General features: G+C 39.0%; 1 protein-coding gene across 6 annotated transcripts in view; it reads left to right on the plus strand.

Annotated features, from left to right (window-relative positions):
* hdac5 (histone deacetylase 5) overlaps positions 1 to 15,772 on the plus strand; it is a 78,592-nt gene that overhangs the window by 23,489 nt on the left and 39,331 nt on the right. For 3 of the 6 annotated variants that reach the window (XM_082183822.1, XM_082183824.1, XM_082183823.1), the window contains exon 1: positions 99 to 4,680. The exons of 1 other annotated variant lie outside the window; for it this stretch is intronic. In XM_082183822.1, coding sequence (XP_082039948.1) covers positions 4,530 to 4,680 — 151 coding nt within the window. In that variant the 5' untranslated portion in view covers positions 99 to 4,529. 2 more of the 6 variants (XM_082183827.1, XM_082183825.1) reach the window with 2 other exon arrangements.

Here is a 15,772-nt window from a genome sequence, read left to right on the forward strand (position 1 = left end):
AGGAATGTCTGGCAGTCGCTCAAACGAGGACATTTAAGAAACAGTTTTGCCAACTGGAGCTAATTTCTCATTCCTTCCAGGTGATTCCGTTTAATTTCTTTTATTGGGTTTGTTTTTGGACGTGACAGCACTTTCAAAATAGATTTTGCACACCTGAGAAATTCTCTTTGCTCATAATAAAGACAGGTAACAAATTGCTCATGGTTGGTTGTTGTTGTTCAGGCGGTATAAAAAGGCCATGGACTCTTCTGTTCTGTGTTGGATTGACTTGCAGTGAAACGGATCACAGCACAAGCCGAGTTCTTTGAGCGACTGGGTCGGATTCAGGTGCAGCGACATGTTACGTTACTTTCTAGGGATGCACCGATACCACTTTTTTTCAGACCGAGTACAAGTACTTACATTTGGGTACTTGCCGATACCAAGTACCGATATGAGTACTTAATAATACCATTAGTTCTTCTAACAATGTTTTATTTTCATCAGATGTTTTTCACTCTCTAACTGTAACAAAGTAAATAGGCCTGTAAAAAAGTAAAAAACGGCTGACATTACTCGTGCCCCGACTACCTGCTCAACTGACAAGAGGTTAGGCTAATGTCAGGTTGCCGTTGTCATGTTCACATTATCGTGTTTTTTGCACGTGCAAAAAATCCATTATTTCCAATGTAGGCTCGCGCTCGTTTTTCCAGGCGTGCCTATGTTCATGGTTGCATAGCAACGACAGATGCCACGGGAGCATTTTTGTGCACGAGAGCACAAACATTTTTTTTTAGGGTGTTATGGGTTGTTGCTATAAAGGTGATCTGAGTGATGAGCACATAGCTATAGCCTATGCTATTGTTAGATGGTTGCTCACTTGCCCAAAACCAAGCCTATATGATATTTTGGTCTCTACATCAGGGATGTGATTTTTGTCTGTATTTATACAGATATCCGTATTTTCCGACCTAAGAAAAGTGTGTCCCACGTGAATTCAAGAATGTGAATCGAATGGGAAAAAATAGCTGCATTTTGTAACACATTTAAAATATTTTCATTTCATGCATGGAGACTGTAGCTTCCGATTCCACAGCACAAGCTAGCAGTGCCATCTAGTGACTGTGTGGGACTCCCTTAACATCTCAGCCAGGGTCCAAAATGAACACCCGCCAAGTGCCGTATGTGAGTAGAAATCGATGTTGGCGAGTATACTGTAAAAAATACTCGCCAGTTGGCTGACGCTGTGAGTTCGGGTCGTGCATTTGAAAACGCAACATGTGCCAACCATCTTCCCAAATTTGTAAAGGGAGTCATTTATACATTTGTTATCAGCAAGAGAAGCTTTAAAGAGCTCCCTGCAGTTTTTTTTTTTGTCAAAAAATGGTTCAATGGTTAACATTTGAAAGCAAAAAAAAAAAAAAAAGATTTAAACATTTAACCATACTTAAAATAAATGTTCCTAACATGGCAGCGGTCACAGGAGAGTCCCCAGCAAGAGAGTTGGTTATCTGTGTGAGAAACCGCTGTGTTTTTCTTGGCTTTGTTTTAATTAATCCCATCCAAACCGAGACTATTTTTGTGGGCTCGTAAGTGTGAGTTAATATAGTCCATGTTATTTAGGGTGGGAGAGAGAGTTCACATGCTCCCAAAGCTTCAACGCATATTTAGCCCATCTGTCCGCAGCCACAGTGAGGAACGGCCACATTTATTTACCATTCTTCTCCAGCGTCCAAGATTCCTTCAGAACCCGGTGGCAAAAGGTTACGGCTCGCTTTGGGTTGGCCTTAATTGGGTCAGGTCTGGCTAAAGGCAAGAGACTAGCTGTCAAACAAAGTCTGCTGCCAAAGTCCTTGACATTACCAACATGAGTTCATCACTCGTAAAAAAAAAGAGGCTTAAAAACAAGTGGTGTGCTCCCCCCCCCCCCCCCCCCCCCCCACCCCCACCTTCCCATGGCTAAATATAAACCCAACTAACGTCAGTAAGCCTAAAAGGTACATCCACCTATAAATAACAGGGGTGGCTGGAAACTAAAGCAAACAGACGAGACTGAAGTTAAAAGGACCACGTAAAATCTTCAACATGCGTGCAGCTGTGGGACAGATAGCAGTTAGGCATGCCTAAACAACAAGCATCAAGTGCAAAGTCTAAGCGATTTGCAAGATGCAAGCATGCATTGCATACGCACACTGATCATGCTGCATGCTGTTGAAAACTTGCTTCTATTTACAGCCTCAGATCAAATTATGTGTTGGCCCTGCAATTGGTGCCAAAACATTGAAAGTTGACTTCTTTGATTTCGCCAGCGTAAACACACACACATGTGCGCAGCCTGTATTTGCCCTCTTAGATCCCGCCCTATGGCCAGGCAATGATAGTCGACGCTGGGTATGTGCACTTCTGTTCCATCTTGTTTTTAAACATGTCCTTTTTTCAAACAAGTGCTTGACAAAGCTTCTCTTTGATTGTAGCCTGCTCTTGAGCCAAATCCATTTTAACTCTCCAACACACTAGTGGTCATGGTGACAGACTGCTCTATGAAAAGCACGTCAGAGGTCTAATTTAGGCGCTCTGGATAAATCTTACCCTTTAATATTGGTCTGCGACCAACTTTCCTTGCATGAAACAATTTTAGCCATCATTGTAAGAAAGCTGTGAAACAGTGTGGTCTCAGATTCGTTTTATCTTTCTTTTTTAGTCTTGACACATCTTTTCTGGAGCTTTGTGCTTGTGCAACAGGTCTGTCTGTCTTGTATAATAAATGCAATGAACATTACGCAGTGGGTCTCTAAACTGATGCAGAAGGCAGATGCCCAATAACCTTGTCATATATCATTCAGGAGGACATGAAATCAGTGGCGCATTTCACAATAGATGCATTTTGCTGTCCTCAAACCTAACGTCAAAAAGATTTAGTTCATTACTGATTTAAATTCACCTCCAGACATCATTCTGGTCTGTTTAAACATTGTAATGCACATGTAGACCATTATCTATTGGAAAATGTGCATTTCAACGGCACAGGGGTCACATATTACAGTTTTTTTTTCAATACAGTTTAAACACAAATTTTTCTAATTATTCTCTTGTTTTAATAAATGGCTAATTTACCATTTATGTGCGCCTTTGTAAGTTGCTGCTGTTGATTTGAATGATAAATATAGTGCCCTCGCAGGTTTGGTAATGCTGTATTGGCCACCCTAGTCTTTTGACCCACATGCGCTTGTGAAACGGTGACCCTTGTGTTCTCTGTGTCAATAGTGCTGACGCAAATTCCTATGTAAACAGCAAGCAGTTCTCAGAACGAAAAGCTTAGATTTAAACGCTTGTGTTTCAAATGCGTGAATTAGTTCCAATCATTATAGCGTGCATTGGCACAAATTTAGCAGCGCCCGTGTTGCTTTGTATCTCGTTTGCCCTCGTGTTGGCTTGTATTATCAAGTTAAACTCTGTTTGGTCTCACTCCTCCAGTCCTGTCACGGTCTTGTTTCAGATTGGCTCCTTTTTTGGTTCCTATTATTGTTTTTGGCTCCTTTATTTATGTGATAAACAATCAACCATCCCCTCTCTTCCATCTTCCGTCTCTCTCTTTCGCCCCTCCTCTCTCTTTCTCTCTCTTTCTCCCAAGCAAGCTCTCAGCTCCCGACTCTATTTATAGCACGGTCCCGCCCCTCCCCTGTCGCTCGGCAGCTATTTCCAGCAGCCTGAAGCAGCTCCAGTCTGTTTGTAAACTCCACGTCTCTACACCTCTGCTCTCCCGTTCGCCACGCACAGCGGGTGAAGCTGCAGAGATTCGGCTTTAAACAAATACATAAAAGCAACACAGTCACACTAAACAGAACAACGTCGGACGGTTCACTTTAAGCCCATTCATCAGGAGAGCGAGTTGTACTGTGCTGTAGCGAGGACTGGCTGGCTGTACAGAGAGGCGAGGGGAAGGAAGGAACAGAGAGACCGGCAGGCAAAAAAATCCCCCAGTGATCTATTTTGTGATCGTCTCTCCTGTTTCGGTCGCTTTCATCTCGTCTTTCCAAGCTCCGTCGCATTTCGTCATGGGGAAGTCTCTCTTTTGGAGTCTGCCGATACCACATGCTTAACTTCAGATGATTGCAGGATACAGGCACGCTCAGACAGGGGGGACTTGGATACAAGCCACACTCGGACTTGTCGGCGTGAATTAGCAGTTTAGACAAGAAGGTGATGTGGTTTATGAATAGACTCGTTTGTGTGTCGTACAGCTGATGGTTCTGAGTGGACAATTTAAGGATTTGTCTACGGCATTTCCTTCCACAGAGACTGGTTCTGCTTGCATTTTTTATTTTATTGATTTTTTATTAAACCATGGAGCTAACGGGCAAAGCGATTGATGATTCTTTGCATGCATGTACATTTTGATAAAAAAAAGGACGCACTGCCTTTTTCCCCTCTTCCTTCAAATGTGTTTGCATTTTTCACTTTTTTCGATGGAGAGTGGGTTGCCACCTCCTTTTTCATGTTGATTTTGCTTTATTTTTGCATTTATTGTGTGGTGGTATTTTGAGACTGGCATGCTTTTGAAGCCAACCGTACCGGGACTGTGCGCGATGTTGCAGACGATCTATGAGACCGAATCCTGCTTTTCTTCAGACAGCACGTCCAGCAGAGAGCGACCTGTGGAGCTGCTTCCTCAATCCAGAAGCACCAGCATGCCTAGCACTGGTGAGTTAGAGAGAGAGATAACGGGCTAGAGAAAAGCAGATACACAAATGCAAGCATGCTTGAAGAGAAGTGTATTGGTTTGGGGTGGCAGATAGAAATGTGCTTGCTTTGCTCTCATTTGAAGATGCATTGAAGTCAAAGGTGTTGATGTTTCTTTGATAGCACAACAGTCATGCTGTGGCTACACCTTGACTTTGTTTTGTCTGGGTCAAGCTATGTTTGGGTAAAACCACGAGGGTCATGGTGTAAACCTGAAACAAAGGTGGCTTCTTTTCCTTTACACAGTATCATGACCAATGTCACTCTTTTGCTATTTTTTTCATTGCATTCTCTTCGGCTGGTTAATCTGTTGAGGATATTAGGTTAAGTTAAATTAATATGGTCAACATGTGGTTTCGAATGCTCCTGAAAGTATTTAACCCGGTATTAGACGCAAATGTGTTGTGACAGTTGCAAATGACCATTGTGAATTTGAACTTGAATCAGGTTTTTTTTTTAGGTTGTCAGATTTTAAAATAATATAATTTTGCTCCCCAGAGTTCGAGAGGCTCTTAGCCTTATATTGGCAGAGCAAACTTGTCTCTCGTCCTTGTCAGAAGTGACGTCAACATTCCCGTCAGAGCTTTGTGAGGTTTGGCCATCTCTCACCTGCGCTTGAATCAACACAGAGGAATGACTATATAACAGTGTGTGGGTGTGCAAGCGCTTCTCTTGCCTCACACTGGCCCTGTTTATCTGTCACCTGTTCAAATAGATAGATCTGCCATTATTTTAGATCATTTCACCTCTTTATTTCTAGAAGGGATCCCTTTGTATGTGTTTGAAATTTATTAAGGCATTTCTCTGTTGATTTAGGGCTACAATTGAACTAGATGTACTACTGTAAGGGTTCAGTCTAGTTTTGACAATTCTACCCATTAATATTTGCCCATTTAAATAACATTTTAATATTTTTCATTATTGTACAGAGTTAGGAAGTGGAGCCTTTATATTCATACTTTGTTTTCGTTTTGTGTTTTGTTGGAATCCTATAAGAAAATTCCCAGGGTGCCTTTGTTCCAAAGAATGAGTAAAATCCAATCCAATTCCTTTAGGATTTTTTTGACTAGGACTAGACAAAAAATGTCAAAAGAGCAGAACCTTTTCCTTTAATAAAACATGCTAGGTGTTTTAGCATGTGTCATAGTTGTTTACTCTTCAACATTAGTGTAGAATAGAGTGCTGACATGTCTAATTGTCCTAAAGGGAACCTGACACTCATCTGCATATGCTGTAACACAGCATGTACAGCATGTGTTCTGATTATGCAACACAACGTATAGCGTCAGGGTTTGGACAATTATTGTACGCGTCTAGACATCTGTCTGTGCACTTGTGTGCATTCTGCACTGGCTACTTAGTTTGTTTATAAGTGGAATAGCTGCAAGACATTGTCAAATATTCAACCGGGAGGTGTCTGACATGTGTGGATGTGTTTTGTTCCAGCAGACACTTTCAAATTTGCTGACTTTACAAAGAAATGTTCTGACATCGGTCAAAAAATTGTTGGTGCACCTTTAAGTACTTAATGATTGAGGCCAAATGAGTTTCCTCACCAGTGTTGGAACATTTCTTTGCAGATTTTGCAAGCCACGACGAATTTACTGGATAAGCTGAGCTGATCTTCTAAACTTGCTGAACTGGGATCGAATCATTATAAGTCGATACTCCCTGAGGAGGTTTTTAATTAATTATACCTGTGTTATGTAATGGAAAAAGCTGTGCAACATCCTGCTGAATCATTATGGATTAGATGGATTGCAGATTTGATGACCGACTGGTGGCTGCCTGTCCGAGCTTTTATCTGACTGAAAACATGTGACCGTAAAACAGTCCTAGAGAATAAAGAGACATTTTTTTTAAATGCAACTTTAAACAGTTGACTTTGTGATAAAGAAACCCCCTGCTAAGATGAAACGGGTTTCATTGGAAAGAAATTCAGGCAATTGAAATGGCTTTGTTCTGTGGTGTGTTTAATCTGCGTTGCAGAAATGTAGACCATAATAGTAGTTTGTGTAGTGTCAATCACTTCAAACAAAGGCAAAGAACAGTATCTTTGAAATCAGAGGTATCTAAACTGTCAACACTGCACCCGAAACATTACATAAATGCATTGAATGGGGTGCTGATATAGAAATCAATGGCATGACTTTGACATACCCCCGTCCTCTCGGTTCACCACCTACACTCTTTATATGTTTTAGATATTATATCATTGATTTCCCTGGGATAAACCACATATAAAATCTCTGGCAAATTTCCTAAATATCATTGAAGCAATATCAATATTTTTTGTAAGTAATGGGACATGCAAACAATGCTACATTAACGAGAGCGTATATGGATGGCGTATTGGGTATACAAGTGCCATCTGAGTTATATGCCAGAAATAGCTAATGGATTTAGCCAAACAGACTGGAATTGTCATGCAAGGCCATGCTGTCATTTGGCACCGGAAAACGTTGCCAAAAAATGGTTATGCGAAAAAAGGCCCTGAGTAATAAAGTCAATGTGAAACACAAAGTAGCAACCCTTAGGACTTTGGTAATCTATTGTATTTCTTGGCTATTAAACATTTATTTTTATCCATAGATTTTTGTTTTCTGTTGGCTTATCAGTTGGGCCAGTAAATCAGATTTTTACTTTTTTACTTTCACTGATAAAATTTTCACTGCCTACACCATAAAAGAATGATCAATTTGTATTTTTAGTAATGTTTTTAATGTGTTATGTCTTTTTGCAACAAGCTTGGAATTGTTATAATGTAGCCACAAATAAAACATTGTTTTTGCTGGAAAACTCATTTTATATTATGTATGTATGTACTATTATGTAGTTTTGTAACACATTCTTACTGATTCTTGCATTAAAGGGATAGTTCACTTTGAAATAAAATGTTGGTATGTTTTAGCTTACCTCAAGGGCATCCAAGATGTAGGTGTCTTTTTTTCCGCAGTAGTTTCAATTTTGATATTTTTAGGTCAAATTTATTTTTGTGTCTTAGGCCATAAATGTGTACTTACGATGGGGAAGTGTTTATTTTGGACGATGGGGAATTGTTTTAATTTGGACTCTGTGCATGCTCTTTGAGACAGTGACCATCGACCTGCATTATATGACTGACAGACAAGAACGGTTTGACCTAAAAATATCAAAATTGAAACTACTGCGGAAAAAAAGACACCTACATCTTGGATGCCCTTGAGGTAAGCTAAAACATACCAACATTTTATTTCAAAGTGAACTATCCCTTTAATGCAAAAGAATGTAACTCTGGTTTGAGGGAGTGGCTAAAAAGTAAGAGAGACTGGTGATGTTAGACAACAAGAAAAGTCGTTTCAGAAAAGTTTTTTGTTATTTGGGATGAATAATGCACAAGTAAGTCAAGCAATTAGCATTAAAAAATAAACAGGGAAACTTTTGATTTTGTAAGCCCAAGAGAAAGGTGAACTTCAGGGCTTCTTAGTCTTGAACTTTCATTTGCATTCCAAGTGTGCTTTCTTATAGTTGCCAAAATTAAGAGCTCCTCTAAATTTAGGTGTATCGTTCCAACCATGGCCAGTCAACTGTCTCCTTAGTGATGCCCTGTGCTATAATAAGCAGCACGCCTGTTTACAGCCCTGTGGTCTCTCTCACCCCCATGTCTTGAATGACAACTGGAGCTTTCAGGGCACTATGGGAATGCATTAGCTCCACCCACTATAACCTTTCAACACCTACTTTGAGGTCTATTCTCGAACTGCTGTGCACTTGGTGTCGTGGTTGACAGACGATCTAAATGAAACAAACATGAGTCAGTCAATCAGTGATTCAGACGTTGATTCAGTGGATGATTCAAATGATCAGTTGTTTATCTGTTGCTCTGTCTTCGTGTTGCAGTTATCGATGTTGTTTCCGTGTAGGTGTTCTTTTCACAGGTTACAAAAGTACCCCCGTCTACAACAATGGGAGGATGATGCAAAAAAATTACAGTCTGTGGTGGACTACAAAATGCATAACATAATCATTAAGGGAAAGTTGGATGCTTTTTCCATGGTGTTTACAGGTGAAGCTTATTTTAGGTTTAACAAAAAGATACTCAACATGGAAAATAATTCATGTTAAAATGTTCTTCACCAGTAGTTCAGTATCAGGAGATCAGAGCGGACACTGAACATTCAGTTCGGATTGAGGACATTGTGCAGCAGAGTGGACATAGTATAACCTACACTATTTATATACTCCAAGATGTTCTGTTTGTACCCTACACATGATGAGCTAATAATATCTCTCTGGTCTCATTTTACTATAGTGTAGTCTTATTATGGCACTCAGGGATATTTCTGGATGCAAGACAACAATATGCATAAATTGGTGAGGGGTGAGGCCTCTTCTTTGAGGTTGTGTCCTGGTTGTTGTGTCAGATTCTTTACCACAAGTCTGCACTTCATTTATTGTTGTTGCTAGGGTTTCCTGGGTGATTGCATATTAACTTCAAGTCAAAAGAGCCACATCGGTTTATATCCAATTTCATTTTGATTTGGTCATTTTGTCATCATTTTATAATTTGCACATAATCCTATGACCAGTTGGGGTGAGTAAATGAAGACAGAATTTTCATTTTTGGGTGAACAATCCCTTTAAGGGGGAGCACATTGAACAAGAATAAAAGTCAACAGATGATGAGATTTCAAATAATTCAATAAAGATAAAAATTGATTGCATTTTTTTATATTGATACATTTTGTTTTTATGTAGCATAGGCTTTATTTAAGCTGTCAAACCACTAAAAGGCACATTTATAATGAAAAAAATATGATGTATGTTCCTTTGTTTTTTGAAGGTTTTGCTTGAATTTATTGGAAAATTATATGGATGACGTGGAAGATATTTGTGCAACCTCTGAAACTCTACCAGGGCGAAGACGATGGACGCTTAATAGTGGTGGTGATGTGTGCACATTCATAGAAAATAATGGTTTAGAAATTTTGGCTGCTGTATGTTCTGTGCATCTTCATTTCCCTTCTCGTCTTAATAAGAAATAGCAGCAAGCATGGTTGCTCAAACATGGATACTAGGAGAAAAAACTGCTCAAACATAGATACAGATCCATTTTGTTTCTCTTGCCTTTTGCCAAATGACCCATGACTGTAAATTCCTGATATCTTTTAATATCCTTTACTGGAAATAGTTTCATAAGAAAAAGAATAACCTTTCTTCAACACATGCTATCCAAACCCCTCAGGAGATCTGTAGAGTAGAGACTGATATTCAAAGCAAAGATCTAGTTCCCTCTCTGACTTTCCCAATTGCCGGTCACCCAAATGAAATTTATTTGTAAGAAGAATCAAACGTGTTATGAGGATTTGGGATGTTGGGAGTGAATTTTTGTACCCACCAGAGGCAGTTCAGGCCGGAGAATTGAAACCACTGTTGGTGGCATTTTGTCAGGGAATGGTCCCTTTTGTGGGCCACCTGTTTCTCTGCTGTTTAGACTGAATATTAATCATCTTAATCATTAATAATCTTAATAAAAATGGTCATAATTAAATGATCATTTCTAAGGTTCTAGTTCTGGAGGAGCTGTTCCCCATCCCACCCGAATGCTTTGCAGAATAGTAATGGTGCAGTGAAAGTACTGCTATTAGTATTTGAAAATGAATCAATACTAACTTGAGAAACCATAACACCACCTTGATATATATTTCATGTCTTTTTTGAGGGGGGATCTTTTTTTTTTTTTTTACACCCTGCGACCCCCTCTCTGCTTCTTTCTAAAAAGCGGTGTGAGATGAATTCCGCACCACACATTGAAGTTTACCCAGAAAACAACATTCCTCTCATGCAAGCGTTTGACGTCAATGCTGGTGCATTTATAGAACCTGTAAACAGTGGCCAGCACTCAGCCTGCTACTTAGCGATGACATTTCATCGTCTGAATGTTTATGCTTTGCATCTGGCTTCATCTTCTTCTCGACTTTTTTTCCTGCTCATGAAAGGTTGTACCATTTGAACCAGAGCCCTAAGGAATGGTGGTTGGGCATACACAGCTCACGCTATGATTGGTGGAGGTTTTGCTGTTGAATGGGACACTGTTTTGGGTCTGATGGGGAAGGAGGGGGGTGATGGGAAATACAGTTGGTGGCTCAAGTTTAGTGCCATATGATGCCTACAAATGACAATGGATTCAGCTGTCATCGGTAGGGACTGGTTTTCTACTACCGTTACCAATGCAGTTACAAGGCAGGTATTAAAATTCAATATTTTGTCAAAAATAAATAGAAAATAGAATACTATAGGCTAAAATCAGTCATTATAGATGCTAAAAGTGAACTTATGCATCACAACATTATAATGTGCTGTATTAAAAAATGATATTAGTTTTGAGATTTGCTAAAGTTTAACAGTGTTATTAAAATATTAGACTTTAAGTATCAACTTTAAGTGTTAGATGACAAAAGTTATCTATTTGTAGAAAATAGAGAAAAATGAGCATGCACAATTAAATATTCAATACCTAGCCTATGTCTAGCCTGCTATATTTAATTGTGCATGCTCATTTCTGCATATATTTGTACATTTTCATTTTCATTTTATTTTTATAACAATATTACTTTAATTATTGAATAACAATGTTACATGCAATCTTTAGCAGATCTCAAAATATACATGTGCATACTGTACATTGCTGCTACATCTACATTAATCCACATTTTCAAGCGTTTTTCAAAAATTTCACATCCACACTGAAGCGTCGGAAAATGCCAAATTAATCTTATTGCGCATGCGAAAAACTTCATAAACACTCACTGAGATGATACAGACATAATGAAGTTCTCATGCTATTCTTCTAGCAGGATCATTTTGTTTAGCAAAATATCTCACCATTAACTGATGCATCCTGGCTGCACTCACTCACCATTATATGTTTGGTCTAAAACGCAACTGCCCTCATGTTTTGCCGGGACAGCAAATGCGAGTAATTTTTCTGTCATCTTTGCAGGACTGTGATCTGAAAAGTGTACAAAGAAACATATCTTTAGCAACAGTGTGAAAGTGAAGAGCATATAAAGTTTTCGAATACCTCAGTTTTCACAGTCCACAGTACAACGCAAAAACAGCATTTCAGATTTATCCACTTGAGAGTGCTTTTTTTGAAGCTCCGTCTTTGTTGACAAAAACCAGTGTGGACTGAAGGCCAAAACAGAGAGGAAAAAGATGAGTTTTCAAACGAAAACGTATTAGTGTGGACAAGGTCTGCGATATTGTAAACATAAATTCATTTAAAACATTTTATTTGATTTTTTTCTTTTTTACTTTTGTTATTACTCTTTTTAAAATGTTTTTAGTATAGAATTTTAATGATCATCATGCAAGTAGTTGTGAAAACCTTATAAGTAATCTTCCATGCACAAAGCAACAGGAATACAAATTTAGCCTAGCGGTTGGTACATGTGCTCAAACTGGCGCCATATCCCGATAACATTAGCCCCACTTTTCCCATAATATGCTGTCTTCTCTCAGCTGTCCTATAAATAATTAAAAGGCCAACAATAAAAATAAAAAGCACTGTTCTCTCGCTAAAATAAAAAATGGCACCATTCAGCAAGCATGACGTGAACAAATCGACATGCATTAGCTGATAAATGCTGTTGACTTCCAGCAGTGTCATTATCCACTTTAATTGACGTCATCGTCCGCATGTCTTATGGATCAAGAGTCATTATGAACTAACATCATGTGGTGCACAAGCCCTCTCTTTCCCTTTTTTTTACAGCTGTCTTTTTTTGGGCTTCCACCAAGGAACTGCTGGTTTCTTGTTTTCCCAGGGCGAGGGGAGCCTACCCCTCCTTTAGGCCTGCCAAGACATCGGAGGTTCCTGGGGCCCATAAATCACACTGGCTATTTGTAACTCTCCCTTACCAGCTTCAAACCCCAAGTTTAAGCTGCCAAGAAGTCCTTCCAAAGGATGTAAATATCACCCAGCTTTCCTGCACCTCTTCTTTTCCTCCAGTTTTGGTCTCAGTGTCGCAAACCATTGGCTGGATCTGACCAACTCCATTTGATTCTCTCTCTCTCTTAGTTCTCTCGCGCTCGTTCATCTATGTGCCGTTAACAAGGAGAGGATGCAGAACCGATTTGACAGGGCAGCCTACCGCACGTCGCTGTGTGCTATTTCTGGAAAGCAATATTCATGGTTTTCTCTCTCTCTCTCTGCCTTTCCATCTCTCCCGCTCGTTTCTCTGAAGCGTAGCTGGTGTACCGTTGCTAAAGAAAATAACCATGACGTAAACCGGGCTCTCTGCAAAATAGACTTTAAAACAGGGGGATGGTAGAAAGCGCCCAAAGAGCTCAAATAATAAATGGTTCCTCCAGGGAGGCAAGAACTCGTTTCAGTCAAAAAAGCAGTAAAATCAATATGAAACCACAAACTATTTATAAAAATGAAGTACATTTAAGGGAAAAGTAATCAGCCCTGTTGGTTCTGAAAACGTCACCCCTTGCACTAAAGTCCTAATTGATTGATTGCAACTTTTTCTTACAGCGATTATTTGCTCATTGCCGTGTGGTTTCCACTGACAGCTTTTATTTGAAGGCAAACCACCAAAATTTTCTCTCTTTCATTTTTCGGTCTTGGGGCCGGATTCACGAAAAGCTTCTTAAGAAAGAGGTTAAGAAAATTCTTGAAGAAGTTCGTAAGAATGTTTGTGCAAAAAAAAAAAAAAAGTGCAAATCTTAAACATCTTTTTTTTCTTAACTAGAAAGCTTTGGTGTTATTTTATTGAAAGGCAGGTGTTCCTGAAGACTAGCTGAATTAAAAACTCCTCAAAGGCCATCTTTTTGCGCTGCCTGCAGATTACCGTAGTTAAGCGCTTGGCTTGACGGGAGTTAATCACTCAGCGCTGGGATTTTAATGCACGGTGTCAAGTTAAAATAGTTATTTTAAAAGAGCCTGTCTTAAGATGCCGTGGCCTTTCCCATTCATTTGCGCTCCATCTTTCTTGCGTTCTTTCAAGAGTGAATGCATCACGTATAGCCTGCGCGTCCACTCTAGTGCACTGTTAATGATCGATCTGTTTCACTTGTCCACATGGTACATGTAATATGTTCAAGTCAATTCATTAAACACCTTACCTTTGGGGATTTAAGACAGGTTTTGGGTTATCCTAACTTTAAGAAGTTATATACGATTGTTTTTAAGAACATTCTTTTCAGGAATATGAATACTTCTTAAATGTTTTAAGAACAATCTTAATAAAAAAGATAAGAACATTTGGTCATACTTTAGATTAGGGTCCAATTCTTACTAACTAACTATTAACTGCAACTTTTGCCTTAATAAACTCCTTATTACTGCTTATTAAAGGTACAATATGTAAGATTTTTGTATTAAAATATCCCAAGAACACTTGCACAGTGTTATATATCATTCAATTGTGTACTTACATTATCCTAAATGTTTCCAAGAATTTGTAAATTCAGAGAAATTCACAATTTTAAACAGTGCCCGTCACTTGTCGCCTGTCAATGACGTAATATCTGCGTTATCCCTGGTTTTCCGCTTGTAATGCCACGGTAACCATGGCAACAGACGTGGACAACTGCGTGATGTCTAGCGGCACGCTCACGCTGTTGTTGTTGCGTTCAAACATTATGGACCATAGCAAGCAGACTTTGGGATGAAAGGAGAAATAAAACGAGGATCAATATCGGCGTGGCGTTTTCGAGATGCCGAGAGCTTCGCGACAAACTTCGATTTGACAGAGACGCCGTTCTTGCTTGTGCTTTATTAGACAGGTGAGCAAATGTACATAAAACGAATTAATGTTATATAGCTCAACATGATGAAATGTTAGAATATGATCAGTATGTTATTCTAATGTTGATCTAGCTTACTGCTAGTCTAACACATAGAATAACATTATAACTTTCAACACACTCAAATGCAGTATGATAGTGTGGACCAAGTGAAACCTCATTCCTTTATATCCGCGGGACTCGCGTGATGCGCTGATATCTGTCTCTCATTAGCAATCGCGCCCTGCTTCATACCACAGTCATGTTAAAAAACATGAATGTATTCACTCATCCATAAACATTATTAGATCCATCAGCATGACGACAAGTTCCATGATTCCACGCTCATTCACTGCATAATCAACCTTTGTTATTGTTTTGAAGAGGTTAACGACCCCTAGCGGCGAAAAACTACATATTGTACCGTTAATAGTTAGTATGGTAGTTGTTAAGTTTACGTATTGGGTTAGAAAATAAGACGAAAAATAGACGAAGCCCCTAGTTTGTTTCTGTGCTGGGGAAACACATCCCATGATTCACCGCTGTGTCCCAAAGCTTACCAACAGAGATGCTTCTGCAGAACAGAGGGAAGTGCAGGCACATTTATTAATGACTGTCCTTGAGGTCCTACCTCAGCGTCCTTAGCTTCTCTTGCTCACTTAGTGTCCTTTTTCTATCTCTCTTTTGTGAGTGTGTGTGTGTGTGTATATATATATATATACACACACACACACACATATATATATATATATATATATATATATATAAATATAAATATATATGTATATGTATGTGTGTGTGTATATGTGTGTGTGTGTATGTATGTGTATGTTTGTATTTATATGTGTATATATAAACAAAAAAACAATATTATAATTGAAAAATATAAAAACGCATAGTATATTATAACATAAATTCTTTGCTGGTAATGTAAGTTCTTTTTTTGAAGAAGATTCTTTGTAACATTCTTACAAACATCTTAGAATTTATCTTGAGAATTTTCTTAAAGCAACACCATGTAAGTTTTGCTCTCGGGGTCCCCCTACAGTTGGGAAACAGTATTGTCTTCTACTACTGTCGTAAAATCTGTCATGGTTATACCAGGGGATACATGTGCATTTGTTGACAAGCCGAACTCTGCAGAAGGAGTTCTCACGTCTTGGGCAGACTGCCTGCGTTGCGTGTGAAATGTCTTATACACATGCTGAAGCATGTCATATGAATATAATTTCATGGGTTTTATTTTTTTCAAACGCCAAAAGATCGCGTAGCTCAC

Source organism: Leuciscus leuciscus, assembly GCF_965113295.1.
Source record: "Leuciscus leuciscus genome assembly, chromosome: 1".
Lineage (NCBI taxonomy): Eukaryota > Metazoa > Chordata > Actinopteri > Cypriniformes > Leuciscidae > Leuciscus > Leuciscus leuciscus.